Here is a 27,771-nt window from a genome sequence, read left to right on the forward strand (position 1 = left end):
TCCACGTGGGCGCAGTCCCGCCTGCTCCACTTCCCATCCAGCTCTCTGCTGTGGCCTGGGAAAGCAGTGGAGGATGGCCCACATGCTTGGGGCCCTGCACCTGCGTGGGAGACCCGGATGGAGCTCCTGGCTCCTGGCTTCGGATCGGCGCAGCTCCGGCCGTTGCGGCCATCTGGGGAGTGAGCCAGAGGATGGAAGACCTCTCTCTCTTTCTCTCTCTAATTCTCTAACGCTTTCTCTCTGTCTCTCCTCTCTCTGTGTAACTCTTTGAAATAAATAAATTAAAAAGTTAAGGGCCGGCGCCGTGGCTCAATAGGCTAATCCTCCACCTTGCGGCGCCGGCACACCGGGTTCTAGTCCCGGTCGGGGCGCCGGATTCTGTCCCGGTTGCCCCTCTTCCAGGCCAGCTCTCTGCTATGGCCAGGGAGTGCAGTGGAGGATGGCCCAGGTGCTTGGGCCCTGCACCCCATGGGAGACCAGGAAAAGCACCTGGATCTTGGCTCCTGCCATCGGATCAGCGCGGTGCGCCGGCCGTGGCGGCCATTGGAGGGTGAACCAACGGCAAAGGAAGACCTTTCTCTCTATGTCTCTCTCTCTCACTGTCCACTCTGCCTGTCAAAAATAAAAAAAAAAAATAAAAAATAAAAAAATAAAAAAAAATAAAAGTTAAAAAAGAAAAAGGAGGAAAAAAAAGCCGTGATGGTCAGGCGGGAGGGAAGCCCCCGGCGAAGCCGGATGCGGTGTTCAGGACGCTTCCAGGGAGCCCCCCAGGACTGCGCGGCTGGGAGTGGTGACAGCGAATCCTCAGAACCGCCCCCGGGCCAGGACAAAGGGCACGCCACGGGGATGGGAACTCTCTCTCTGTAACTCTTTCAAATAAATAAATAAATGTTTAAAAAAAAAAACAAAACCTATGCACGGGTTTCAACATGTGGCACCAAAGGAAAATAAACACTCTTTAAAGACATTTCTTTGAAAGGCAGAGTTCCTGAGGGAAGAGGGAGACATTCAGAAAAATCCATCCGCTGTTGGTTCTCTCCCCAGATGGCCACAATGGCCAGGGCTGGGCCGGGCGGAAGCCAGGAGCCGGGAGCTCCTTGGGGGGCTCCCGCGTGGGGGGCGGGGAGACTGTCCTCTGCTGCTTCCCTGGCCTTAGCTGGGAGCTGGATCAGAGGTGGAGGCGGGGCCGGCGCTGTGGCAGGTGAAGCCGGCATCCCACGGACACCAGTTCGGCTGCTCCACTTCCCATCCAGCTCCCTGCTGTGGCCTGGGAAAGCAATGGAGGATGACCCACGTGCTTGAGTCCCTGCACCTGTGTGGGAGACCCGGATGGAGCTCCTGGCTCCTGGTTTTGGCTTGGCCCAGCTCCGGCTGTTGAGGCCAGGTGGGGAGTGAACCAGCAGATGGGAGACCAAGAGACCAACCTCTCTCCTTCTCTCTCCCTCCACGCCCCCCCTCCCACACACACACCCAGGTCCAGGAAGTTGGCGACTTGCCCTCCTGGTGGCCACGCCTGCCCAGGTGTAGGGACAAGAGCCGCTTTGACTGTGGCCTTGTCGCCGCCTGCCCTGCCTCCAGCTCTGGGGACAGTCTAGGCCAGGTCCCTCCCTGTTGCCAGGTGGGCGGGGGAGGCGAGCAGTGGAGGGCGCACACCTGGCACGGCGCCTCTGGTGCGGCTTGCGACGCCCGTATCCCCTCCCAGAGGGCCTGGGTTCGAGTCCCGGCTCTGACTCCAGTTCCAGCCTGAGGCTCGTGCCCTGGACTGTTGCAGTCCCAGCTGCCCTTCTCTAGCCCCTGCTGATGCGTCTGGGAGGCGGCAGTGACTGCCCAAGTGCCTGCCCCCCCCCCCCCCCCCGCCACCCACCCGGGAGGCCCGGATGGAGCTCCATCCGGGTCTCCAGGCTCCTGGCTTCGACCTGGCCCCACCCCGGCCATTGCGTCCATCTGGGGAGTGAACCAGAGCACGGAAGACCTGTGTCTCTCCCCTCTACCTCTTAAATCAATCTTTAAAAGGAACAAGAACACCAAACCTTGCCGGGCGCTTGCTATCGCCTCGGTGGGTCCTGGCCCTGGAGCTGGCGGGAGCTCACCTGAGTGACAAGGCTGGGGAACCTTCCCCATCCTGGGTGGTCCTGGTACCCGCCCCCCCATGGACAATTAGCCTCCTGCAGGTCAGGGGCCGCCCCCTTCCCAGGGTCCCAGGGGACTCCTCCCCTGCCCTGCCCCTGGGGGGGGGTTGCAAACTCCCAGGGGGCTTCAGCCCACTCCTGGGGACCCCCCCCAGGCGCCTTTCTCACTCGTGTCTTTTTGACACGGCAGCCCCTGGCCACCCCGTGGGCCCCCTAAAGCCGCTCCTGGCTGGGGATGGGTTCTGGGGCTCCCGACCGCCCGGCCACCTGCTGGAGCCCTGTTTTGTTTTGACTTGGCTTGGCCGAGCCTCTGTGGGCTCCCGACCTCGCGGGGTCAGTCTGGTCGGACTTCGGGGAGTGGCTGAATCGATTTCGGAAATGTTTTTGCTTGGAGTCGCACAAAACAAAATAATCTGGGGGCGGGACGGGGGGGGGGGCTGTGCACAATTCTCTCTCCCGCCACTGTTTTGAAGGTGGTTTAGAATGATTTAAAAACTGTATCCAAGTAAGCCTGCAGGGGGAAAATAACTACACACAGATCTTAGGAAGTCAAATAGGAGTCCCTTAGGGGAAAGCTGTCCATTCTGGGGGGGGGGGGGGGGGTGGATTCCGGGCGAGTTTCACTGGGGCTGGGAATGGATCCAAATTCCAGGGCTGGACCCCGGGCCGGCAGGGGTTAAACTGCCAAGCTCCTCCCCGGGCAGTGAGGTGAAGGTTTTTGAACATCACCCCACCGCGAGCCCCGCCCCTAGCCGGCTCGCCTAGAAAGGCTGGCAATGCCTCCGGCCCCGCGTGCACTCCTCGAAGCCCGACCGCCCGCACGCACGCTACGGCTGGGCTGCGGGTCCCGGAGCGGCACTGACGGCGGAGGCTCCCACGATGAGGACGGCGCGCTGGGTCCTCGGCCTGCTCCTGGCCGCCGCTGCCGGGGCTGCAGGTAAGGCTTGCTCCGGGCTCTGCCGGCCCACCGGAGCCGCCCTGGTCACTCATGGGGGCGCGGACAGCGAGGGATGAGGGCTGAGTTATCTGTGGGTGGGTGGGGACCACTCGGGGGACGGTGGCCGGAGGCCCTTCCCCACGGGCTGCAGAGCGCGCGGCCAAGGGCGCGAGGGTTTGGCGGAGTCTGCGGACTTGACAGCAAACAGGGACAGCTCGCCCTCCCGGACCCCGCGGGGTGCGGGCTTCCAGGTCTCCCTTGGGGCGGGATGCGGGGACCTCCACTCCCCCCCAACCCCGCCATCAGTCATCATGGGAGTAAAAGCGACTCGAGGGCCCGATGCACAGCTTGGAGGTCCCCGCGGGCTTTCTCTGGGGCCTCCCCCCAAAAAGCAGGGGCTACCACGGTGGCCACTGCGGCTTTGTGCGCCACTGCGGCTTTGTGCGCTCGGGGGACACCGACACCTCCCAGGGGCTGGGCGCCCCTCGCGTGCAACCGTGCCCAAGGCCACCGCCTCCCGCCCCGCCCCTCGGCCCCGCCCCCAGGATCCCATTGGCCGCCGTCCGAACAGGCGAGCCTCGAGCCACTCCCCTCGACCAATACGGAAGCAGAGGCGCGAGGGAGGCGGGGCCCGCGCGCGAGGGAGGCGGGGCGTGCGGGAAGCCGGGCCGCGCCTAATCCGGGGCGGCCTCTTGTCCGGCCAGGGCTCCTGTCACAAAGGAGGCGCCGGGGCCTGGGCTCCCAGGGCCGCTTTCGCAAGCGTGGGCGAACGGCCCCGCGAGCACGGGGCCGCGCCCCAAGCCAAGGTCGCCCCGGCCCTGGGAGGCTGCACGGTTGCCTCGGGAACCGCCCCGCGCGTCCTTGGTCTGCCGTGGCGAGGCGGGGACCGGGCCCAGCTCCCCGCGGTGGCCTTGCCCTTCAGAGGCTCGGCCCGGCTTGGGCCGCTCCCTGGCCATCGCTGGTGTTAGGAACGCGCCTCGGTTGCTGCTTATTTTTGCGGACTTCCATGAGCGGCCAGCCCTAGGTGGACAGACAGAGGCGCAATGGTCCCTTTCGCTACTTAGAGGCCAGCTCGGACGCCGGGCTTGGAGCCACTGGGGACCGCACTGGGGTCCGTCAGATGGCTGCAGGGACCCCGCAGTCACTTGTCTTCCACTGCCTGCTCCACTTCTTCCTTTGGGGGATGAGGACTTGAGCCCATCCTGGGGGGGGGGGGCTCAGCTTCCTTCCTCTGGGACCCTCCCATCATCCAATGAGCTCAAGATGATGGCCATCCCTCGCCCCCAGGAGCAGGGGACCCGAGGGGGCCAGGGAGAGGGGGCCGCCCCCACCCTATCCCCCTTTCTGTAGCGAGGAGGGGTCCACATTCCAGGAAATGGTTCGCTTCCCCTGGGCAGCCTGGGAGAGAGAACTTGGACAGCGCTCACCACCTCATTTGCGTGTGGTGGGGGGAAGCAGAAGCGAGGCTTCCGCTTGTGTTTCGATGACCTTGTTGGGGGCACTCACACATGGCCGCAGGGACCCAAGGGCGCAGCTTCCCCGAGGTCATTTTTTTTTTCATTTTGTTGGTTTTGTTTTCTTAAAGGGAGGAGGCACAGTGCTTACGCAAGTTTTCTTGAGTTTATTTACTGTAATAACTTGCAAAGGGGAGGGGGAGAGGGAGAGAGATCTTCCACTATCTGTTCACTCCCCAAATGCCCACCCCTGCCCCAGCTGGGCCAGGTCGAACCAAGGAACCTCCATCCGGGTCTCCCCGTGGGTGGCAGGGCCCAAGCGAAACACCTGCTCCCAGAAATATTGACAGCACCTGCCGGTCCTCAAAGGCCGCGACAGCGCAGTAGGACGCCGCCCGGGACATCAAGGCTAGCCACAGGCGGGCAGCCCATAGCAGCAGGGGGCGTCCCCCACTCCCACCCCACCCCTGTGTCTCACCGTTCGCAAGCTGAGCGGCTGCCCTCCCCCCCATCACTGCCAAGGCAATGCTTGAGAATTCTCCCCAGGCGCAGGCGTTAGGACACTGCCCGGGGACACTCACCTCTCACATCCGGGTGCCTGGGCCCCCGCCACCCACGGGGGAGACCCGGATGGAGCTCTGGGCTCCTGGCTTTGGTCTGGCCCAGCCCTGGCTGTTGCGGGCACCTTGGGGAGTGAACCAGAGAATGACCTTTCTCTCTCTCTCTCTCACTCTCGCTCTCTCACCCCCTCTTGGCAGTAACACGTGTGCTTCTCCGTGGGGTCAGCTGCGGGTGCGTGGCCCCCCAAGGCTGGGGCCGCCCCAGGATTTACTGCCCATGTCCCCTTGCTTGAACTTCCCTGTTTACTGGGGGGAGCCCGGGAACCCCAGCCGCTTCCTCCTCTGGTCTGGGCAGCTGTGAGTCACCCCGAGGGGGCGGGGCGGGGCCCCCAGGTGGGAGCTGGGGAGCACATCCGCCCCTGCGGCTGTCCGCAGGCCACTTCGAAACCCGCTTCTCTTCCGTCCTGTGTTCTTGCTTAATTAAGGCAGATTTACTCCGAGCATCAGCCGGCGAGAGCTTTGCCATTGCTGGTTCACTCCCCCAAATGCTTCCAACAGCCCCCCCGCTCCCACGGGGGCGGCAGGGGCCCAGGCACTCGGGCCTCCCAGGGTCTGCACTGGCCGGAAGTTAGCCAGGCTCGGACCCGGGCGTCCCGGGCGTGGCCAGCGCCCACCTGTCTGGCTGTGAGACCTAGGTCGTGGGTGGGGCTCCATTTCCTTTCCACGTTCGCCACGCTCTCCATTTTACAAACCGAGGTGCCCGTGGATTTAGCCACCTGCCAAGTGCTCCGGTTAGTGGCGGAATCCCGGGGCTGGCCATGTCACCCGCCGACCACACCTGGGCCGAGCCTCCGGCCAGGTGCCAGGAGAACGAACCATCGTCGGACAGATGGGCCCGGGAGCGGCCCCCTCTCCCAGAAACGCCACCCCCAGGGCTCCCTGGCCCACGCACGCGCAAATCCGTCAAATGGCCATCAGGCGCCATGTGGGACAGCTGCAGGTGGCGACAGTTAAGGAAGTAAACCAGAGGCGGCTAATCAAGTCTAACGCAGGGGCTGATCTAGGCAGGGGTGCTTCTCAGACAGGATCCCCGCGCGCTCAGCGCAGGTTCAAGGCCAAGGCCAGGGCTCGGGGACAGGCCCGGAGCACCCTGGGCCTCTCCCTGACGTCATCCATCATCGGGGGACTGCGCCCCAAGCCGCGGCGTGAGAGCCGAAGGTAGAGGCTGGGTTCTCAAACTCCGACACCCAGAAGCAAACCGCAGAAGCCCTCCGGCCCCGCGTTCCCTCTCAAAGACCACCCCTCCGGGACCCCCACCCACCCAGAGCCGCCGCCACGGGGACACACCGGCCGGCGCCGGCTCCCCCAGCCAGACCCCGATGTTGGGTGTGCGCATGCGCCTCCCCTCTGCGGCGGGCTCTGAGGTGTTCGGTGGGGACCCCCAAAGCTTACTGAACTCACAGTACCGAGGGCTGAACTCGGACCCGGCCGTGTGCCGACGTGCGGAGTCAGGGCCGTGGCGGGCTGCAGGCCTCGGGCGGGCGGCCCCGCTGTGTGGCGCAGGTTCTGACCACTCCCGGGGCCCGCGCCCGGCCGTCTTAACAACCTCTTAGCCTCTAAGGGCCGCACCTGCAGCCGCGGGAGGCGGGAAGTTGGCGCGGGGGTGTCGGGGTCCCTGCCCCCCACGTGGGAGACCTGGATTGAGCCCTGGCGTTAGCCTTGGCCCAGCCCGGGTTGTTAGGGGGGCGTGAGAACCAGCAGATTGGGCGTTGGGGGGTGGTGTGTCTTCCTCTGTCCCAAAGGAATAAGCATTCCAAGACTTATGTATCCGACAGGCAGAGTGGCGAGGGTCCTCCCCAAATGCCCACAACGGCCAGGGCTGGGCTGGGAAAAAGCCAGGAGCTCCATCCGGGTCTCCCGCGCAGGTGCAGGGACCCAGGCACTGGGGCTGTCCTCCGCTGCTTTCCCAGGCCACAGCAGGGAGCTGGGTGGGAAGTGCAGCAGCCAGGACTCGAACCAGCGCCCCTCTGGGGGCGGCGCCGGCCCCTGTGTGCCCAGGGCACATGCGTGGTGCTGAACCCCTCCCTCCCCATCGTCTCTCCCGCAGCAGGGGACAAGTGTGGCCGGAATGAGTTCCAATGCCGGAACGGGAAGTGTATCTCCTACAAGTGGGTGTGTGACGGCAGCTCCGAGTGTCAGGACGGCTCGGACGAGTGGGAGCAGACCTGCAGTGAGTCCTCCCACGCGTGGGCGCAGGGACCGGTCCTCCGCGGCTCTCCCAGGCCACAGCAGGGAGCGGGACCAGAAGTGGAGCAGCCGGGGCTCGAACCCGGGCTCTCTGCTGCGGGATGCGGGCGTCGGACCCACTGGGCCCCTGGCGGGACTGGGCCCCTCCTCCTGGGAGGTTCTGGGGTCCCCCCTTGCCTGGGGGGCTGAGCCGCGTCCTGTCCACCCCCCCCCCCCGCCCCGCAGTGTCTCTCACCTGCAAGTCCGATGACTTTAGCTGCGGCGGCCGCCTGAACCGCTGCATCCCCGGGCACTGGAAATGCGACGGCCAGCAGGACTGCGAGGACGGCTCCGACGAGCTGGGCTGCGGTGAGTGGCCGGGGCCGCCCGCGTGGGGGGCCGGGGGGCCGGGGGACCGTGACCCCGGCCCGCCCCGCACTGACCCCTCGCCCGCCCCCACAGCGCCCAAGACGTGCTCCCAGGACGAGTTCCGCTGCGCCGAGGGCGCGTGCATCTCCCGGCTGTTCGCCTGCGACGGGGAGCCGGACTGCCCCGACGGCTCGGACGAGGCCTCGTGCGCGCCGTCCACCTGCGGCCCCGCCCACTTCCGGTGCAACAGCTCCTCCTGCGTCCCCGCGCTGTGGGCCTGCGACGGCGAGCCGGACTGCGACGATGGCTCCGACGAGTGGCCGGCGCGCTGCGGCGCCCGCCCCAGCCCGCAGCCCGGCCGCGGGCCCTGCTCCCGCCACGAGTTCCACTGTGGCAGCGGCGAGTGCGTGCACGCGAGCTGGCGCTGCGACGGCGACGCCGACTGCAGGGACGGCTCGGACGAGCGCGACTGCGGTAAGGGGGCTCCCAGGAAGCGGGTCGCGCCCCCACAGGCCGCCCTGGCGCTCTCCGGCCCCCGACCCCCACCCCGGCCGCCGGGCCCGGCTGCTCAAGTTCAAGTCCAGCGCCACCCAGTAGGGCCTGCCGTGGCGGGACTGTCCCCAGGCTGTGCCGTCCACCGGGGGCGCCGCTGGCCCATGTGGCCATTCGGTGCTTGAAGCCTCGCGAACGCCACTGGGGAACAGTTTTACAGTTTTCTGACTTTTAACGCGTGGCAGCGTGGGACTGGGTGGTGATGGGCTGGCCTGGAAGACGGCCTTGAACCTGGCTGGTGCTACGGGCTTTGGGACCACCCTGGATCCCGGGTGTAGGCGCCCGGCCCGGCCCTAGCTGTCGTGGGCCCCTGCCCGTGGGTAGCGGACCCCAGGATCAGGGGTGGGCTGTGGCGCTCTCTCTCCAGCTGAGCTAACCCACCCCTTTGTCGCCTCCAGCCGCGGCCACGTGCCGCCCGGACGAGTTCCAGTGCTCGGACGGGACGTGCATCCATGGCAGCCGGCAGTGTGACCAGCAGCAGGACTGCGGGGACATGAGCGACGAGGTGGGCTGCGTCAACGGTGAGTGCGCCCCAGGCCCCACCAGGGCTGCAGGTGCAAACCTGGCTGGGGGCGGAGGGTAGGCGGTGCTGGAAAGTTTTTGTTTAAAAAAAAAAAAAAGAAATTATTTATTTGGAAGGCAGAGTTGACAGCGAGGCACAGCCATGTGCCAATAAAACTTTATTGAAACCCACCAGCAGCGGGCCACGATTGGCTGGCCCCACTCCGGGTGATGGGTGTGGGTTCCTTAATTACTGCGTGTTTTTTTTTTATTTTTTTTTATTTTTATTTTTTTATTTTTTGACAGGCAGAGTGGACAGTGAGAGAGAGAGAGACAGAGAGAAAGGTCTTCCTTTGCCGTTGGTTCACCCTCCAATGGCCGCCGCGGCCAGCGCGATGTGGCCAGCGCACCGCGCTAATCCGATGGCAGGAGCCAGGAGCCAGGTGCTTTTCCTGGTCTCCCATGGGGTGCAGGGCCCAAGCACCTGGGCCATCCTCCACTGCACTCCCGGGCCACAGCAGAGGGCTGGCCTGGAAGAGGGGCAACCGGGACAGAATCCGGCGCCCCGACCGGGACTAGAACCCGGTGTGCCGGCGCCGCAAGGCGGAGGATTAGCCTAGTGAGCTGCGGCGCCGGCCATAATTACTGCGTTTTATCAGCGAACGTGCCGGTGTACGTCCTGGCGTGAATGGAGCACTCACCCTCCTGCCCGCTGTCTCCCGCAGTGACACTGTGCGAGGGGCCCGACAAGTTCAAGTGCCACAGCGGGGAGTGCATCTCCCTGGACAAAGTGTGCAACTCCGCCAGGGACTGCCAGGATTGGTCAGACGAGCCCATCAAAGAGTGCGGTGAGCCCTAGAGCACGGGCGGGGCCTGGGGCGGGACGGAGACACCAGCCCCCTACTCCCACCCCACGCAAAGCCAGAGCACGGGGGTGCAGCCTCCTGGGACCGGTAGCAGAGCCGCGGGCCTGGAACCGCCGCTGTGCTGGGGGGTGTGGGTATCCCACGCAGTGGCTCCGCCCGCCGCGCCGCACCACAGAGGGGCAGGAGGGAGTGACCGCTATGTGTCCCCCCCTCCCGGTGCAGCGACCAATGAGTGCATGCGGGGCAACGGAGGCTGCTCCCACACCTGCTTCGACCTCAGAATCGGCCACGAGTGTCATTGTCCCAAAGGCTACCGGCTGGTGGACCAGCGACGCTGCGAAGGTGACTTCCAGTCTCCAGCTTGCCCGGCTGTTTGCGTTGTGGGGGGCACACGGAGCACCGGCCCCCGTGGCTGCAAGGGGCGGGGAAGGGCACAGCCAGGGTCACTGTTGCCAGATGCCCTTGGCTGTTTGGGCTGGGTCCCTGCCAGCTCCCCGCCCCAGAAGCCCCCCTCCCCCAGCCTCTTCCTCTGTCTGCGCACACAGATATCAATGAGTGTGAGGACCCCGACATCTGCAGCCAGCTGTGTGTGAACCTGGCGGGCAGCTACAAGTGCGAGTGCCGGGCCGGCTTCCAGCTGGACCCCCACAGCCAGGCCTGCAAGGCCGTGGGTGAGCGCGGGGCTCGGGCAGGCCGGGGTGGCCGTGGGTGAGCCCTGGGGTCTGCGGGGAGGCCGGGGCTGGGAGAACCTGTGGGCCAGGGCCATAAGCAAGCTGCGGGCTGGCCAGGTCGGCTCAGCCCCCGCGGGCCAGCGAGTGAGCCCCTGGCTCTGGGGCTCGGCGCGCAGCCCAGGCTGATACAGCGGGGCGTGTGCCCCGGGGTTCGGGCGCGCCTGGCCGCCGGGGCCCTCCCTGACCCTCTGCACGCCCTCCCCCAGACTCCATCGCCTACCTCTTCTTCACCAACCGGCACGAGGTGCGCAAGATGACCCTGGACCGTAGCGAGTACACAAGCCTCATCGCCAACCTCAAGAACGTGGTGGCCCTGGACGCGGAGGTGGCCAGCAACCGCATCTACTGGTCGGACCTGTCCCAGCGCAAGATCTACAGGTGACGCCCCGCCCCGCCCCGCCGCCTCCTGGCCACCCCGGGCCGGGGGGGGGGGGGACGCCCCGGGGCCTGGGCCTGAGCCCCGTGCCTGCTTCCCCAGCGCACAGATCGACGGGGCGCACGGCTTCCCCGCCTACGACACCGTCATCAGCAGCGACCTGCAGGCCCCCGATGGGCTGGCTGTGGACTGGATCCACGGCCACATCTACTGGACAGACTCCGTGCTGGGCACCGTGTCCGTGGCCGACACCAGGGGGTTCAGGAGGAAGACACTGTTCCGGCAGGAAGGCTCCAAGCCCAGGGCCATCGTGGTGGACCCCGCGCACGGGTAGGCGGCGCCGGGGCGTGCCGGGGTTCGCGCTGCGGCCAGGGCAGAGAGCAGGCCTCACGGGCACCGCCTCTTCTGCCCCCCCCAGCTTCATGTACTGGACCGACTGGGGCGTCCCCGCCAAGATCGAGAAAGGGGGCCTGAACGGCGTGGACGTCTACTCCCTGGTGACCGAGGACATCCAGTGGCCCAATGGCATCACCCTGGGTGCGTGTGCGGGCGCAGGCAGAGGCCGGGCAGCTCCGGGCCCCGCCCCTGCGGCTCCTCTAGGCAGGGTGGGCGGAGCTTTTCTGGCAACTTCTCTGCCGGTCCCTCTTCTCTCGCAGGAGGCTTGGCTCGCTCGCGCCTCTGGCCTCTGGCAGCCCTGGGTGACTGCGTGTGCGCCTGTGTGTTCTAGATCTTTCCAGCGGCCGCCTCTACTGGGTGGACTCCAAGCTGCACTCCATCTCCAGCATCGACGTCAACGGGGGCAACCGGAAGACGGTGCTGGAGGACGAGCAGCGGCTGGCGCACCCCTTCTCTCTGGCCATCTTTGAGGTGAGTCCGGTGCGGGGTTGTCAGCCCCAGGCAGAACCACCAGGGGGCGCTGCTGGGCGCACGCAGCTTCCAGAGAGACGGTGCACAGCGACCCGCTGGGTGGGTCCCGGGGCAGGCGTCCCCCACCGGGGTGCCCGCTTCCAGCCCCGGCCGCTCTGCCTCCCGTCCTGTCCTGCTGACGCGCCCTGGGGGCCCTGCCAAGTGCCCGCAACAGCCAGGGCTGGGCCCGGCCAGAGCCAGGAGCCAGGAGCTCCATCTGGGTCTCCCCCAGGGTCGGCGGGGGCCACGCACTCGGGCCGCCGTCCACCGCTGTCCCAGGCGCGTCAGCAGGGGGCCGGGCAGGGCTTGAACCGGAGCCCAGGCGGGCAGCCAGTGTGGATGTCCGGAGGTGGCAGCTGTGTCCTGGGGCCACATCTCACGGGATTGCACTCCCCTCGCGCCCGTGTAGGACAAAGTGTTCTGGACGGACGTCATCAACGAAGCCATCTTCAGTGCCAACCGCCTCACCGGCTCCGACGTCCACCTGGTGGCCGAGAACCTGCTGTCCCCGGAGGACATCGTCCTGTTCCACAACCTCACGCAGCCCAGAGGTGAGGACGGGTTGGCCGTACCACCCCCCCGCGCCCCCCCCGCCGGTGCCCTGGAATGTTCTAGAATGTGCTCTTCCTCCGCAGGGGTGAACTGGTGTGAGAAGACGGCCCTCCCCAACGGCGGCTGCCAATACCTGTGCCTGCCGGCCCCACAGATCAATAGCCACTCGCCCAAGTTCACCTGCGCCTGCCCCGACGGCACGCTGCTGGCCGCGGACATGCGGAGCTGCCGCACAGGTCGGGGCCTGGGCCTCGCTCGGTCCGCACCGCTGGGCCCCGCTTAGCCTGTGTGTGTAGTGGGAGCACGAGGCTGTTACCAGGAATGCCTGTAACTAAGATTTAGGGACGAGAGAGGCGGAGGCAGGGAGAGAGGTCCCCCATCCGCTGGTTCACCCCCCACGTGGCCGCAACGGCCAGAGCTGGGCCGATCCAAAGCCAGGAGCCAGGAGCTCCATCCGGGTCTCCCACGCGGGGGCAGGGGCCCAGGGACTTGGCCACAGCAGGGAGCGGGATCGGAAGCAGAGCAGCCGGGGTGTGGGCAGCCCAGGCAGCGGCTTCCCCCGCTGCGCCACCACGCGCACTCCTGAGTGCCTGGCCGGGGACTTGGACCCGGCTGCTTCCTCCCCGGCCCCCCGTACCGCAGTTCAGGGCAGCGGCAAAGGTCAGACAGCGACGGGGCTGGAGGTGTTGGATGCCGGGAGTTCTCCCCAGCTCAGCCCTCCCTGCCCCCAGCGCCGGCCGCGCGGGGCAGGCACTAGCAGGTGTCCCCTTCGCAGCGTCTGTCGCGTGACCTCCTGGTGCCGGCCTGGGGCCTGCAGCACTGGGGAAGTGTCCTCCTGTCCCTTTCAGAGGCCGACGTGATCCTGAGCACCCAGAGGGCGTCGACGGCCGCTCGGCCGCAGCTCACGGGCAGCCCTGCCGGTACCACACAGGAGCCCCTGACCGAGCCCACGCTCAGCACCTTGGAGACGGCGACCACGTCCCAGCAAGGTACGGCCTGGGCCGCTCCCCTGCAGGGCCCCTTCGGGGTGCAGCCTGGGCTCCCTTGCAGGTCAGCTCTGACCACCATGGTGGGTGCCAGGGGCTAGGGGCTCCAGCGGCCACCTGTGTGGCACTGTGGCCGAGGTCGCCCAGTCTGGCTTGTGGGGAATCCACCTGTGCTTCGTCCACTTGTCCACTAGAGGGCGCGCCCCGCACAGGCAGCACGGGACCTCTTACTGTCCCCCACAGGGTAGCTGAAGCCTTTGTTTACCCTTAAAAAAGATGACCCGGAAACTTCTGGAAAAGCCACGCCCCAGACGACCCCGTCCTGGGTCCCCGGCTTCTTGGAGCTGACGGGGCCTCAGGCAGGGAAAACCCTTCCAGGATCCACTGCTGCCCTCAACTTTTTTTTTATTAAAGATTTTTATTTATTGGAGAGGTAGAGAGGGAGAGGGAGAGACAGAGAGAAAGGTCTTCCACCCACTGCCAGCAGCAGTTAGGGATGGGCAGGCCAAGCCAGGAGCCAGGAGCTCCATCTGGGTCTCCCACATGGGTGCAGGGGCCCCAGCAGAGAGCTGGACCGGAAGTGGAGCAGCCGGGACTTGAACCGGCGCCCATATGGGATGCTGGTACCACAGGTGGCAGCTTTACCCCCTGTGCCACAGCGCTGGCCCAAGGGTTTTGGTTTTGTCTTTGAAGTCTTCCAAACTTTCAATCCCAGTTCCCACGGGCTTTCCGAGGTCTCCTGGGACAGTGATGCACTGTGCCATGGACAGGATGGGCCGCCACCACCCCGCCAGCATCCCACGGGAGCGTCCAGCCCTGCTCCCTGCTGTGGCCTGGGAGGGCAGAGGAGGATGGCCCAAGTGCTCGGCCCCTGCACCTGCGTGGGGGACCCGGATGGGGCTCCTGGCTCCCGGCGGGCTCAGCCCGGCTGTGGTGGACATTTGGGGGTGAGCCCGTGGGTGGAAGAGCTGTCGTCATCGGTCTTTCAAATAAACGAAGGACTCTGGTCAGACGCCAAGTCCACGGGGGTTGTGTGGGTGCCGCGCCTGGGACCCTGAGCCCCGTTCTGGTCTCCTGGGAGGTTCTGCGGGCACCAAGGGCCAGGCCCCTCCCACAGCCCGGGGCCCCGAGCTCCGCCCTGCCTGAGATCCCAGCGCCTGTCCCCCCCGCAGCCCTGCACAACGCCGACGGCCGAGGCAGCGAGGGGACGCCCAGGAGCGTGGGGGCCCTGTCCGTCGTCCTGCCCATCGGTGAGTGCCGGCGTGGCATCGCCGCCCCCGTGCCCCGGTTGCCCGGTTCCCTGTGGGGGCCCCGCCGGACCGCCCCTCCCCCCGCCCCCGTGGGCCCCTCCTGCCTGCCCCGCCCCGCCCCCCCCAGGGCCCCGCCTGCTTGCCCTTCCCCTCTCTCACCCCGCCTGACCGCCCCTCCCTCCCGCCGTCCCGCAGCGCTGCTGGGCCTGCTCTGCCTCGGCGCCCTGGTCCTGTGGAAGAACTGGCGGCTCCGCAGCGTCCACAGCATCAACTTCGACAACCCGGTCTACCAGAAGACCACGGAGGACGAGGTGCACATCTGCAGGAGCCAGGACGGCTACACCTACCCCTCGGTGAGCGCGGGCGGCTACACCAGCCCCGGGGGAGCGCGCGTGGGGGGGCTGCTACACCTGCCCCGGGGGAGCGCGCGTGGGGGGGGCGGCTACACCTGCCCCTGGGGAGCACTGGTGTCTATACCTACCCCTCTGGGAGCGGTTACACCTACCTCTCGGTGAATGCGCGGGGCGGCTACACCAGCCCTGGGGGAGCACGGCCGGCTGCACCAGCCCTGGGGGAGCGTCTACACCTGCCCCTGGGGGAGCGCGCGTGGGGGGGGCGTCTACACCTGCCCCTCGGTGAGCGCGGGCAGCTACACCAGCCCTGGGGAGCACTGGTGTCTATACCTACTCCTCCGGGAGCGGCTACACCTGCCCCTTGGTGAGCGCACAGGGCGGCTACACCAGCCCTGGGGGAGCCCGCTCGTGGTGGGGGGCGTCTACACCTGCCCCTGCCCCTCGGGGAACACACGGGGCGGCAACACCAGCCCTGGGGGAGCATGTGGGGCTGGGGGTGCAGGGGAGGTGCCCGGCGTCTACACCTACCCCTGGGGGAGCATGCGTGGGGGGGGGCGTCTACACCTGCCCCTGGGGAACGCAGGTGTCTACACCTACCCCTCGGGGAGCGCGGGGCCGGGCACTCAGGGCCCCACCGCCCAGCTGATGCCCTGTCCCGGTGGCTGCCCCTGCCCACAGAGACAGATGGTCAGCCTGGAGGACGACGTGGCCTGAGCCGCCGCCTGGATCTCGCCGCCACCCGCGGGCCTGAGCCGCCGCCGCCGCCGCCTGCCCGGGCCGTGTTTTATATATTTATTCGCCCGGGATGGGGCCGGCTGCTCTCTGGACAGAGGGGGGCCCGGGCCTCCCTGCACTGCGCCCGCGCTCATCTCAGGAGCTCCGTGTTTACCTCGCCGGTTGCCCTTAACTGTCCGAGAAGTGCCTGCGCCCGCCCACGCCAGGTCCCTGGTCCCCGGCAGCGTGGGGCGGGGGCTGGGCGGAGCGCGGCCCGGGCGTGCATGGCGTTTTAGCTTTGCACCTCGCAAGCCGCGCGAGTCTGTGACGACATTTGCACTTTGTGCGTTTCTGGAGACGCTGAGCACATGTATAGAAATTATTTATTTTTGCTAACGCTGGCTGCTGTGTGCAGCGGCGCGGGGCCGCCCGTGGGGGGGTGGGGGAGGGCTCCGTGCCGCCTTTGAACCACTGTATAGAGAGTTTTTATAGCCTGAAGGGGTCCCTGTGGTTGATTAAACTTCTTTAACGAGTTATGTGGCTGAAGCGGCTGCTTGCTCACCGGCTGGGTCAGCTGAGGCTACACAGACCGCCCCCCGCCCCAGGCCCAGGGAGAGGGCCCTGGCCGGGACCAGGCGGGCTGCGGGGCCCACAGCCCTGGCCAGGGGCTTCTTGCTTGGGTCTGTGACTTGGGCTTTGCCCGTCCCCTGCTCTGCTCATCCATCCGACATGGCCAGACGGTCCACCAGGAATGCAGGTCCCCTGGCTGCCCACGGGTGGACAGCGGGCCAGGCTGCTGCCTCCAACCCCGGCGTCCTTCAGAGAGCCTGGAGTCCCGGCTCTGCTTCCGGTCCAGCTCCCTGCTAGTGCGCCTGGGAGAGCCGTGGACGGCCCAGTGCGTGGGAGACCCGGATGAAGTTCCACGCCCTGCTCCTGGCTGGAACCTGGCCCAGCCCTATTGTGGGAGTTTGGGGAGTGAACCAAGGTCTGTCTGTCTCTCTTTTTTTTTCTTATTTTCAAATTATACATTCTTTTTAAAAAAAAAGATTTATTTTTTTATTTATTTGAAAATCAGAGTCAGAGAGGGGGAGACCAGGGCTGGGCCAGGAGCCAGGGGCTCCATCCGGGTCTCCCACGCAGGTGCAGGGGCCCAAGCACTTGGGCCATCTCCTCCTGCTTTCCCAGGCCACAGCAGAGAGCTGGATCGGAAGTGAGCAGCTGGGACTTGAACCCGCGCCCCTATGGGGTGGGCTACCTGCTATGCCACAGCGCTCCCACGTCCCACTCAGTGGCGTGGGAGCCCCAGGAGGCCAGTGAGGACAGGGGCGTGGGGGCGGGGGCACACCTCCCCCTGGACGGACAGACGGACAGGTGCCGGGTCTCCCACACTCCCACTCCAGTAGGCACCTGGACGCCCAGGTCCTCAGCCGTGTGACCCACAGCAGGTGGCGGGCGGGTGGATGTGCCCTCTCCCCTTAGAGGAAGGGGTTCTGACACCTGCTACGGGACCCCTGCGCTGTGAGTGGTGAAGACGCCGGTTAAGGGGCCCAGCCAGAATCCGGGTCCTGAACCCCCTCCCTGCGCGTGCCCACCCCGGGAGGCAGCCGATGCTGCAAGTGCCAGGCCCCTGCCGCCCACGCGGGCGGCCCGGATGGAGCGCCTGGCTCCCGTCCGGTCCGGCCCGGCCCGGCCCCAGCTGTTGCTGGCATTTGGGGAGTGAGCGAGCAGATGGGAGTGGGAATGGGTGTCTCAGCGGGACGACGGAGCGGTGCAGGGGTCCTGGGCCGCATCTGAGTGTAACGACTTCTGAAAGCCACAGCGGGCGCCACTGAGGCGGTCGGGAAGCCAGCAAGAGGGGCGAGACCCCAAGCCCCCTATCCGACGGTGGGGAGCCTGCGGGCCCTGTCCCGGAGGGAGACGGCCGACTCTGGGGGCTGCTGTCCATGACCCCATCTCCCACCAGGAGCCCCTCTTTCTGAACCCACAGTCCGCACGGGCGCCTGGAACACAGATCCCGGCCTGCGGCTGCTCTGCAGGCTGACCCTGGACCCCAGCCCGTCCCTGCCCGCCGAGCCTGAGCGCACGGGCGGCGCAGTTCTCCCTGCGTCCACAGGGGGGCGCCTCCTCCCTTCCGTCCGCCTCTGGTTTTGGGAAGGATCCAGGAGGCCTCCGGGAGCGGCCAGTGCCGCGGCCCACGTGGGGGGCGGCCCGGGGCCTGCGCGCGGGCAGTCGATGATCGCTCGATTGAATAAATGGATGTTCAACCGTGTGGCAAACAGGATGAACCGGGTCTGCACGGCCCGGGCTATGATACGGGAGGCGGCCCCAGGCGGGCTGGGCTGGGCTGGGCTGGGCGAGGGAGGCGCAAGGTCCGGGAGCCCCTGCGTGGTGGGGAGGGGGCAGTGCCGGCCCCTGGACGGTCCCCTGCGGGAGGGCGGTGAGCGCGCCCGTTTCACGGACGGCAAGGGCGAGGCTGGGCGTCGGGGAGGGAGGAGGCCCTGCGGGTGTCCCCTGCTGCCCCCACCAAACCTCAGCTGTCTGCGGTGAGTCAGCCTGGAGCCTGCGGGGCTGAGCCTGGGGGAAGGGGGCGGGGGCCGGGCGGGGAGGGGAGGGGCGGCCGCCGCGCCCTGCAGCTGGCCAGGGCACCCCCAACGCCAGGGGTCAGCAGCCCCGCCCCCAGCGGGCAGTGATTTTCCACGATGATGAAGGGGCGGAGGGTGGCGGGCGTGAGTCCCGGGTCACCTCGCCCATGGGGCAGGCAGGCGAGCCTGTGTGCGCCCTTGTGTCTCCCCCGGCCGTCCGCTCCCTGCTCTGGGGGAGGGGCAGCCTCTGCGAGGGCCCTGTGCCTGGGGTGGACGCGGAAGACCCTGCGGCGCCCCTAGACCGGGGCCTCGGCACGGGCAGGGTCCAGCTCTCTTCTCAGGTTCTGGGGTCGCGCTTGGGATGGTCCCGGCGTGGACTGTGGCTCCGTGTGACCCAGGCCCCGGGCCAGGCGTATGGGCGCACACCTGCTGTCCCTGGGGGGCTCCCTGGCCAGCTGCATGCTGACCCTCTGTGCCTCAGTTTCCCCGCAGGGATTGGCCATGACCTGACAGCCCCAGGTTCAAACCCAGCCTCGGACAGGTGCCTCCACCCCAGGGTCCTGAGGAGCCCCCCGCTGGGGACAGCCTGGCCGCACCTCGGCCCCAGCTGGGGGGGGGGGGGACGAGCAGCTGCCCCATCAAGGCCCCGCCTCGCCCTGGCCCTGGCCGGGCTAAGGGCTTAGCCGAGGCCGCAGCAGGGCCAGTCCTGGGCTGTTTTTAAAATTGCTGAAAAATGCATTCGAAAGGCAGGGACAGAGGTCCTCAGTCCGCGGGCTCAGCCCCCACCCGCGGTGACGCCAGCAGGGGCTGGGGCGGGGCCGGGCGGGCGCCAGGGGCCCAGAACTCCATCCAGGCCCCCCTCCCCCGCACTGCTGGGAGCTGGGACCAGGGTGAGGCAGGGGGTGCGCGACCCCTGCCCCGCCCCTCCCCCAGGCCAGGGGGTGTCTGCTGGCACAGACCCCGGGGGCTGGGAGCCAGTTTGCCCGACGGCAGAATGGGCGGGGGGGGGGAGGGTGCGTGGTGTCCCTGGACCCTGGAGTCTTCTACCTCAGCGCGCCCCTGGCCACTCAGAGGGTGCCCGGGTGGGGGCGGGGCCTTCTCTTTGGGGAAACTGAGGTCCAGACAGTGGGGGAGGGGAGCTGAGCAGGGCTGCAGGGCACGGCCAGTGGCGCCTCCTCCAGCCCCCGTGCCCACAGCGGCTCCCTGTGGGCTGCAGGTCCGGGGTGGGGACCCCTCTCTACTGCCCCAGGACCCTCAGCCGGGCCTGGGCCCCTCCTTCCTGATCCCTCCCACCCTGTACACAGGCTAGGCACGCGCCCACGCCAGCACCGCCAGGGAGAGCAGGGACCGAGCTGCGCCCACTCCAGATGAGCCCTGCCTGACCTTGAGCGTGACCTCTGGGCCCTGAGAGGAGGGAGGCGGCACCCTCGGACCGTGGCTCTGCCCCCACGCAGCTCTGGCGGACCAGGGTGAAGCCGAGGCCCAGCAACTGGGGACTGAGCTGGGGGCAGGGGCGTGTGTGGGACAGGTCCCCAGGGAGCGTCACTGGGCCCGCAGTGGGTGGGCGGCCAGTCTCCCCTCCCCCACCCCAAGCCCAGAGGTGGGGGATCAATGGCTGGCCTGCACCTGCGGCGTGTACTGAGTCAGTGAGGGCTTGGCTCAGGGCACGAGAAAGCCCCACATATCAACGACTGACACAGGAAGACACGGGGAGACATGGGGAGACATGGGGAGACACAGGGAGACACGGGGAGACACAGGGAGACACAGGACGACACGGGGAGACACAGGGCGACACAGGACTACACCAGGCAACACAGGGAGACACGGGGAGGCACAGGACGACACAGGGAGACACAGGACAACACAGGGAGACACAGGGAGACACGGGGAGACACGGGGAGGCACAGGACGACACAGGGAGACACAGGGAGACACGGGGAGGCACAGGACGACACAGGGAGACACAGGGAGACACGGGGAGGCACAGGACGACACGGGGAGACACAGGGAGACACAGGGAGACACGGGGAGGCACAGGACGACACAGGGAGACACAGGACAACACAGGGAGACACGGGGAGACACAGGGAGACACGGGGAGACACAGGACAACACAGGGAGACACGGGGAGACACAGGGAGACACGGGGAGGCACAGGACGACACGGGGAGACACAGGACGACACAGGGAGACACGGGGAGGCACAGGACGACACGGCGAGACACGGGGAGACACAGACACAGGCTGACACAGGATGAAACAGGGAGACACAGGGAGACACAGGCTGACACAGGACGAAACAGGGAGACACGGGGAGACACAGGGAGACACGGGGAGACACAGGGAGACACAGGCTGACACAGGACGAAACAGGGAGACACGGGGAGACACGGGGAGACATGGGGAGACACGGGGAGACAGGGAGACATGGGGAGACATGGGGAGACAGGGAGACATGGGGAGGCACAGGGAGACATGGGGAGACACGGGGAGACACAGGACGACACGGGGAGACACAGGACAACACGGGGAGACACAGGGAGACAGGGGGAGACACAGGACGACACGGGGAGACACATGGCGACACAGGGAGACACGGGACGACACGGGGAGACACATGGTGACACAGGGAGACACGGGACGACACCAAGCAACACAGGATGACACAGGGAGACACAGAGAGACACAGGGAGACACAGAGAGACACAGGCTGACACGGGACGACGCTCAGGCAGCTCCGGTTCCCCACACTTGATAACCCAGCGCCGCCACCGCCAGTTCCTTTCCCAAAGGACTGCAATCCTCCTCCGTGGGACAGAGCAGCTGCCAAGGCTCCGATCATCACAGCCCAAATCCAGGAAAGACTGGGAAGGGACAGAAAACCTTGCATTTCAAGGAGCCTTCTAGAAGTCACATGCACTTGTATTTTATGAGCCTAGACAGTGTCGGGGGGCACCCAGGAGATCCCTTTGGGGCTCCCACACAAGCCGCACACTCAGAGCCGGAGTGACAAGGGCAGGGGCCCCGGCCAGCCTATGGTCCTTCGTCCTTGTAACGAGGGCCCTGGACACCTGGGCCCAGCCTCTCAGCACCGTCCTGTCTTTTCCGGCGGCCTCGGCACCCACATCCCATAATCAGTGTGCCCGCAGCCTCCAAGGATCAAGGCCTCACCCCGGAAGCCCAGGCACCCGGTCACTCCTGGCCGCCGGGACACCTGCCCTGTCCGGCCAGGTGGGACCTGTGTGTGGCTGGGGTGGGGAGGGGTGGGGGGCCCTGCACCCAGCACGGAGCTGGGAACGCCACAGAGTGCGGCCCCGCCAGCTCGCGGGTCCCCTGGCCGGGGCAGTGAGGGCAGGACACAGCCGTGAGGCTCGGGTCTGTGGGCCGCGCTGCCGGCTACCACGAGGTGTCCACCAGGCTCCAGAGGTAGTCGCTGATGAACTTCTTGGAGAGCTGAGTGCTGTCCAGGTGGATGGGCTGCGCCACGCTGGGGCCGTGGTGGACTGAGGCCGGAGGCAAGGAAAACCCCGGCTGGCAGGGACGCTGCCCGGCCCCGCCCCCAGGTCCCTGGCCACACCCCTGGTCCCAGCCGCCTGGTCCCACCCCCCACCCCCACCCCCGTCCCAGACACCTGGCCACGCCCCCGGGTCCCCCTGCCTGGCCCCACCCCCAGGTCCTCCTGCCTGGCCACGCCCCCGGGTCCCCTGCCTGGCCCGCCCCCAGCCCTGGCTCACCCACTCCACTTCCCGCCCCAGGGGCTCCAGCGCCCGGCTGCTTGCTTGCTTGCTTTTCTTTTCTTTTTTTTTTTTTGACAGGCAAAGTGGGGGCATCCCCCGTTTCCAACTGCTCCACGGAGACGCTCAGATGAGTGAGAGACAGGGAGAGGGAGGGGGAGGGGGAGGGGGAGATCGGGCCGCTGTCTCACTCCCCAGGGGCCACACAGCCGGGCAGAAGCCAGGAGCCAAGAGCTCCTCCTGGCCTCAGGCGTGGGGGCAGGGCCCTGCCCGGACCATCCCTGCCGCCCCCCAGGGCACCAGCTGACCCCATTCCTGATGGAGGATACTGCCTTTGATGGCCCCCGGCTCGCACTCATAGTCCCACTCGATCTTACTGCTGCGGCGGTAGAGCTGCGCCACGTACCTGGGGGGGGGGGGGGGACGGGAGAGGGAGCACGGTCAAGGTCGGGTCGGGGTCGGGGTCAGGGTTGGAGTCAGGGTCAGTGTTGGGGTCAGGGTCGGGGTCAGGGTCAGAGTCAGGCGGGCGCTGGATCGGGGCTGCGCACACACGCGCTCACGAGACCTACACGGCGGCGGGGATGGTGACGGTCACGTCCTCGTCCACCTCCCTCTCCTGTCTCTCCAGCTCTGCCTCTGTCTCCTTGAGCTCCTGCAGCTCCCGGCTGAGCTGGGTGCGGGAGTTAAGGACCCTGGGGGAGGCCGTGCCGCACCCCGCGCTCAGGAAGGCAATAGCAGGCCGGCCTGCAGCCCAGCCCCGCCCCGCCCCGCCCCGCGCGCAGAAAGGTTATAGCAGGCCAGCCTGTGGCCCCGCCCCACCCCGCCCAGCCCCGCCCCACGCCCAGGAAGGATATAGCAGGCCCGACTGCAGCCCCGCCCAGCCCCGCCCCGCCCCACGCGCAGGAAGGATATAGCAGGCCAGCCTGCAGCCCCGCCCAGCCCCGCCCCACCGCAGGAAGGATATAGCAGGCCAGCCTGCAGCCCCGCCCAGCCCCGCCCCGCCCCACGCGCAGGAAGGATATAGCAGGCCCGACTGCAGCCCCGCCCAGCCCCGCCCCGCCCCACGCGCAGGAAGGATATAGCAGGCCAGCCTGCAGCCCCGCCCAGCCCCGCCCCACGCGCAGGAAGGATATAGCAGGCCAGCCTGCAGCCCCGCCCCGCCCCGCCCCGCCCCACGCGCAGGAAGGATATAGCAGGCCAGCCTGCAGCCCCGCCCAGCCCCGCCCCACGCGCAGGAAGGATATAGCAGGCCAGCCTGCAGCCCCGCCCCGCCCCGCCCCGCCCCGGGCACAGGAAGGATATAGCAGGCCGGCCTGCAGCCCCGCCCAGCCCCGCCCCACGCCCAGGAAGGATATAGCAGGCCAGCCTGCAGCCCCGCCCAGCCCCGCCCCATGCGCAGGAAGGATATAGCAGGCCCGCCTGCAGCCCCGCCCAGCCCCGCCCCACACGCAGGAAGGATATAGCAGGCCAGCCTGCAGCCCCGCCCCGCCCCGCCCCGCCCCGGGCACAGGAAGGATATAGCAGGCCCGCCTGCAGCCCCGCCCAGCCCCGCCCCACACGCAGGAAGGATATAGCAGGCCAGCATGCAGCCCCGCCCCGCCCCGCCCCGCCCCGGGCACAGGAAGGATATAGCAGGCCAGCCTGCGGCCCCGCCCCGCCCCGCCCCACGCGCAGGAAGGATATAGCAGGCCAGCCTGCAGCCCCGCCCAGCCCCGCCCCACGCGCAGGAAGGATATAGCAGGCCCACCTGCAGCCCCGCCCCGCCCTGCCCCACCGCAGGAAGGATATAGCAGGCCAGCCTGCAGCCCCGCCCAGCCCCGCCCCACGCGCAGGAAGGATATAGCAGGCCAGCCTGCAGCCCCGCCCCGCCCCGCCCCACGCCCAGGAAGGATATAGCAGGCCCACCTGCAGCCCCGCCCCGCCCCGCCCCACGCCCAGGAAGGATATAGCAGGCCCGACTGCAGCCCCGCCCAGCCCCGCCCCGCCCCACGCGCAGGAAGGATATAGCAGGCCCGCCTGCAGCCCCGCCCAGCCCCGCCCCACGCCCAGGAAGGATATAGCAGGCCGGCCTGCAGCCCCGCCCAGCCCCGCCCCGCCCCACGCACAGGAAGGATATAGCAGGCCAGCCTGCAGACCCGCCCAGCCCCGCCCCGCCCCACGCGCAGGAAGGATATAGCAGGCCCGCCTGCAGCCCCGCCCAGCCCCGCCCCACCCCGCCCCACGCGCAGGAAGGATATAGCAGGCCAGCCTGCAGCCCCGTCCCACGCGCAGGAAGGATATAGCAGGCCGGCCTGCAGCCCCGCCCCGCCCCGCCCCGCCCCGCCCCACGCGCAGGAAGGATATAGCAGGCCGGCCTGCAGCCCCGCCCCGCCCCGCCCCGCCCCGCCCCACGCGCAGGAAGGATATAGCAGGCCGGCCTGCAGCCCCGCGTCCTCGGCCGCCGCCCGCTGCAGCTCGGCGTCCAGCTGCTGCAGCTCGGCGCCGCCGCGGTGCGCCCGCTCCTTGGCGTCCAGCAGGCTCCGCGCCACCTCCTCCTCGGCGGCCAGGATCTCTGCGGGACGGGCGGGGAGAAGCGGGCTGCCCAAGGTCCGTCCGGCCCCCAGCCTGCCAAGGGGCGGACCCGGAACCGGCACACGGACCCTCACCCCAACAGCGTTCGGGACGCCACCGGCTCTAAGGCTGGGGCGTAGGGCCACCCCCTGGGGCGTGGGAGCGCGCGGCAGCTTCGAACCCAGCATCCTGCAGACCTGCACCTGCCGCTGCCCCACAGCAGACCTGGACGGGGCCGGCCACGCAGGCAGTGTGGGAGTGAACGGCGGACGGAAGACCTCTGCCACTCCCCGCTTTAGCTCATCAGATCACAGCCCGGGGCTGGACCCCGGTTTGACCCCGCCCCGCCCCGTGCCCTCCCCTCCCCAAACCTGCGACCTCACGCTCCCTTCACACCCGGTCCCCAGGCTCATTCCACCTCCCCACGTTTGCCTCTGCCGCCTGTGGCTACTCCGCTTCCGATCCAGCCCCCTGCTGACGCCCAGGGAAGGCAGTGGAGGAAGGCCCAAGTGCTGGGGCCCCTGCACCTGCCTGGGAGACCCGGATAAAGCTTCAGCTGGGCTCAGCTCTGACCACTGCGGCCATTTGGGGAGTGAACCAGCAGATGGAAGACCTGTGTGTGTGTGTGTGTGTGTGTGTGTGTGATTTTGCCTCTAAAATAGCAGAGCCCACGGCGGCCGGGTGGAACCCCGATCCCTCCGTGATCCCCTCGTGGGCCCACCCAGAGGAAGGAGCCTGCACCCCACGTCCCCCGCGGTCACTACGCACAGCAGAGGCGGTGCCGGGGAGGGCTCGGACCCAGCCACGCACGCACGCGCTCAGGCTGCCTGCCTCCCGCGACGGGAGGCCCCCACGGAGTAGCCCCCAAACAGAAGGCAGCGTCCCAGGGCAGGGGGGGAGGGGAGGGGCTAATGGGCGGGGTCGCACCGCAGGGGCTCAGTGGGACTCACCCCACCACACCCTCAGCACAGCTCCGGTGCGCGTGTGGGGCAGGGGGCGGGCTCCCTCCAACAAGCCCAGGGGCCCCAGCGACACCACCCCTGCTGGGTTCGCTCAGTCTGCCTGGCTCGGGGAGGGGCGGGGGCACCCCATCTGGCTCTGCCCCAGAGGGTGTGGCCCGGAGCTGCAGACCCCTGGGTTCCGCTGCCCCCCCCCCCGCATACGGCCCACTCGACTGGGTCCCTGCTACCCGCGCAGTCGCGCAGTCCGGGGCCTGGGCGGAACTCCTGGGGTCGCCCTGGGCATCCGGGGGGTGAAGTGGGTGGCAGGTCCCTGTGTGTGGGAGGTGAGGGGGCATAATAGGGTCAGCCACCATCTCTGAAGCTGGCACCCCATACGGGCGCCGGTTGGAGACCCGGCTGCTCCACTTCCCATCCAGCTCTCTGCTGTGGCCTGGGAAAGCAGTGGAGGATGGCCCAAGTGCTTGGGCCCCTGCACCCATGTGGGAGACCCGGATGGAGCTCCTGGCTCCTGGCTTCAGGCCAGCCCCAGCCATGGCGGCAACTGGGGGGTGAACCAGCTCCCCGTCACTCCGCATTTCAAAAAAATAACAAATATTATACATTTTTTAAGAGTTTGCGGCGAATAAAATTATAAGGTAAATTTATTTGGGTGCACAGAAATATTCAAAAAAACCCGTGCATTTTTTTTTTATAATATGCGGTTTTCATGCGCTTTTAAAAGACCTCTTATTTGCGTGAATTTCAACATTTTTTTTTAGGACAAAATAAGCTCATTTTTAAATTCCGTTTTCCCACAAGCTTCCCAAAACGTCCCTGGCGTTTCTCCCTCCCCTCCAAGCCACCTCGACCCGGGAGCCAGCGCAACGGAACCATGGGGCACCTGAAGCTCTCGCCCACCCCGCCACGCCCCTCGCACGCTCCGATCTGTCGGTCCTGCCCCCCGCTGCACCCGGCAGCCGAGGAACCCGAGGCAGGAAGCGCCCAAGAGCCGCCCCCGGCCCCCAGCCGGCAGGTGCGCGCCCCGGAGCGGCCCCGCCCCCCCCGCCCCGCCCCCGCCCCGCGGGCCGCTCGGACGGGGCCACACCCGGCGCTCAGGCCCGGCCCCGGGAGCCCATTCCACGGGTGGGGAAACTGAGGCCCGGGGCGGGAGTGGGGGGCCCCCGAGGCCAACCCGGCCGCCCCGCCCCGCCGCGGGGGCCTCACCTCGGAGCCGCTGCTCGCCGCTGTCCTGCGCCTCCAGCAGCCGCTCCACCAGCTGTTCGTGACGCCCCAGCAGCCGCCGGTGCTGAGACTCGGCACGGTTGGCGCCCAGCAGGCTCAGCAGCCCCTGGCTCACCTCCTCGATGTCGCGGAAGGCCGCCATGACGAGACCCGCGCGCGCAAATTTGACTGCCCGCGGGGCCCGCCCCATGACCCCGAGCCTCCAGTTCCCATTGGTTTGAATCTCCGTCACTCCGCAGCAATGGCCAAACAGACGCAGGGAGGGGCGGCGGAAGGCGGGAGACAACCTGGGCGGGGCCTGGCGCACCCGCGCTGGTTCTTCCGTCAGTCATGACCGATGGCCAATCAGCGCAGAGTGGGGACGGCTCGGGGAGGCGTGGCCGACGCGTCTTATAAGGCCAAGCTGTCCTTATATTCGGGTTGCTGCTGCCCGCAGGACGCGGTTCTAAGGGCGAAGCGGGGGGCTAGCGGCTCACGCAGATAACGTTCTGTGTGCGTGGGATACACAAAACAAAACTAGCAAATAGATCCTGTAGGGAGTCTGCAGCTAGATGTTTGGGGTTCAAATCCCAGCTTTGCAATGCAGTAGCTGTGTTATGCTGGGCTGGGCTGGTTGCTTGCTTTCAAAGGAGGCTCAGACTGGCGCCCCCCAGTGGCTCGTGCCCTGCATTGTCTGCAAAATAGAATAGAAAAAAAAAATCCAGAAATGCAGAAAGCTGTGTTCCGGCAAGTGCTGAACCCTGTGTTGTTTTGGGTGTGGCCCAGTTGTGGAGAAACTGGAATCCAAGCAGGAATCCGTGCAGCGACTAGAATGAGGCAGCGAGGAAACTGACTTCCAAGGCCAAGTCCCCGACTGGAACACACTTTTAAACATTTATTTGAGCTGGCGTCTCGTATGGGAGCTGGTTCGTGTCCCAGCTGCTCTCCGATCCAGCTCCCTGCTGACGGCCTGGGAAAGGCACCGGAAGATGACCCGGGTCTCTGGGCCCCTGCCACCCATGTGGGAGACCCAGGAGAAGCTCTGGCCATTGTGGCCATCTGGGGAGTGAACTAGCGGCTGGAAGATCTCTCTCCATCTTGCCCTCTCTCACTGTAACTCTGACTTTCAAAATAAATAAATCTTGACAAAAAAAAAAAAAAAACCTTTTTGAGGGAACATTCCATCCGCTGACAACTCAGTGTCCTACAATAGACAGGGCCAGGCTGAAGCCAGGAGCCGGGAGCTCCATCCGGGTCTCCTACGTGGGTGGCAGGGCC

General features: G+C 67.2%; 2 protein-coding genes across 3 annotated transcripts; one reads left to right on the forward strand and one right to left on the reverse strand.

Annotated features, from left to right (window-relative positions):
- The first annotated feature begins 2,921 nt into the window (after window positions 1–2,921).
- On the forward strand, window positions 2,922–15,996 carry LDLR (low density lipoprotein receptor). Of its 2 annotated transcripts, none has more exon segments than NM_001278865.1 (18): window positions 2,922–3,066; window positions 7,188–7,310; window positions 7,553–7,675; window positions 7,769–8,149; window positions 8,626–8,748; window positions 9,454–9,576; window positions 9,817–9,936; window positions 10,140–10,265; window positions 10,532–10,703; window positions 10,804–11,031; window positions 11,120–11,238; window positions 11,429–11,568; window positions 12,017–12,158; window positions 12,243–12,395; window positions 13,008–13,148; window positions 14,318–14,395; window positions 14,591–14,748; window positions 15,427–15,996. In NM_001278865.1, coding segments are annotated over 18 exon segments (2,544 nt in total). In that variant the 5' UTR covers window positions 2,922–3,008; the 3' UTR covers window positions 15,463–15,996.
- A 4,958-nt stretch (window positions 15,997–20,954) lies between these two features.
- SPC24 (SPC24 component of NDC80 kinetochore complex) lies at window positions 20,955–26,770 on the reverse strand. Its single transcript, XM_089316461.1, has 5 exons — window positions 26,497–26,770; window positions 24,175–24,332; window positions 22,351–22,451; window positions 22,111–22,187; window positions 20,955–21,550 (listed from the first exon to the last, which is right to left on the reverse strand). Exons 1-5 carry the CDS (start codon window positions 26,702–26,704, stop codon window positions 21,444–21,446), a joined length of 651 nt encoding a protein of 216 aa, XP_089172587.1. The 5' UTR covers window positions 26,705–26,770; the 3' UTR covers window positions 20,955–21,443.
- Window positions 26,771–27,771: the final 1,001 nt, after the last annotated feature.

The sequence above is a fragment of the Oryctolagus cuniculus genome, chromosome 16 (assembly GCF_051225735.1).
Source record: "Oryctolagus cuniculus isolate XC-2025 breed Fujian yellow rabbit chromosome 16, ASM5122573v1, whole genome shotgun sequence".
NCBI lineage: Eukaryota > Metazoa > Chordata > Mammalia > Lagomorpha > Leporidae > Oryctolagus > Oryctolagus cuniculus.

Coding starts and splice junctions, on each gene's coding strand:
- LDLR (XM_089314999.1), top strand. Junction 8,150..8,625: donor CTCGGACGAGCGCGACTGCG/GTAAGGGGGCTC, acceptor TGTCGCCTCCAG/CCGCGGCCACGTGCCGCCCG. Junction 14,749..15,426: donor ACGGCTACACCTACCCCTCG/GTGAGCGCGGGC, acceptor CCCTGCCCACAG/AGACAGATGGTCAGCCTGGA.
- SPC24 (XM_089316461.1), bottom strand. CDS start 26,704: ATGGGGCGGGCCCCGCGGGCAGTCAAATTTGCGCGCGCGGGTCTCGTC. Junction 24,333..26,496: donor CGGCGAGCAGCGGCTCCGAG/GTGAGGCCCCCG, acceptor CCCGTCCCGCAG/AGATCCTGGCCGCCGAGGAG. Junction 22,188..22,350: donor GTCACCATCCCCGCCGCCGT/GTAGGTCTCGTG, acceptor CCCCCCCCCCAG/GTACGTGGCGCAGCTCTACC.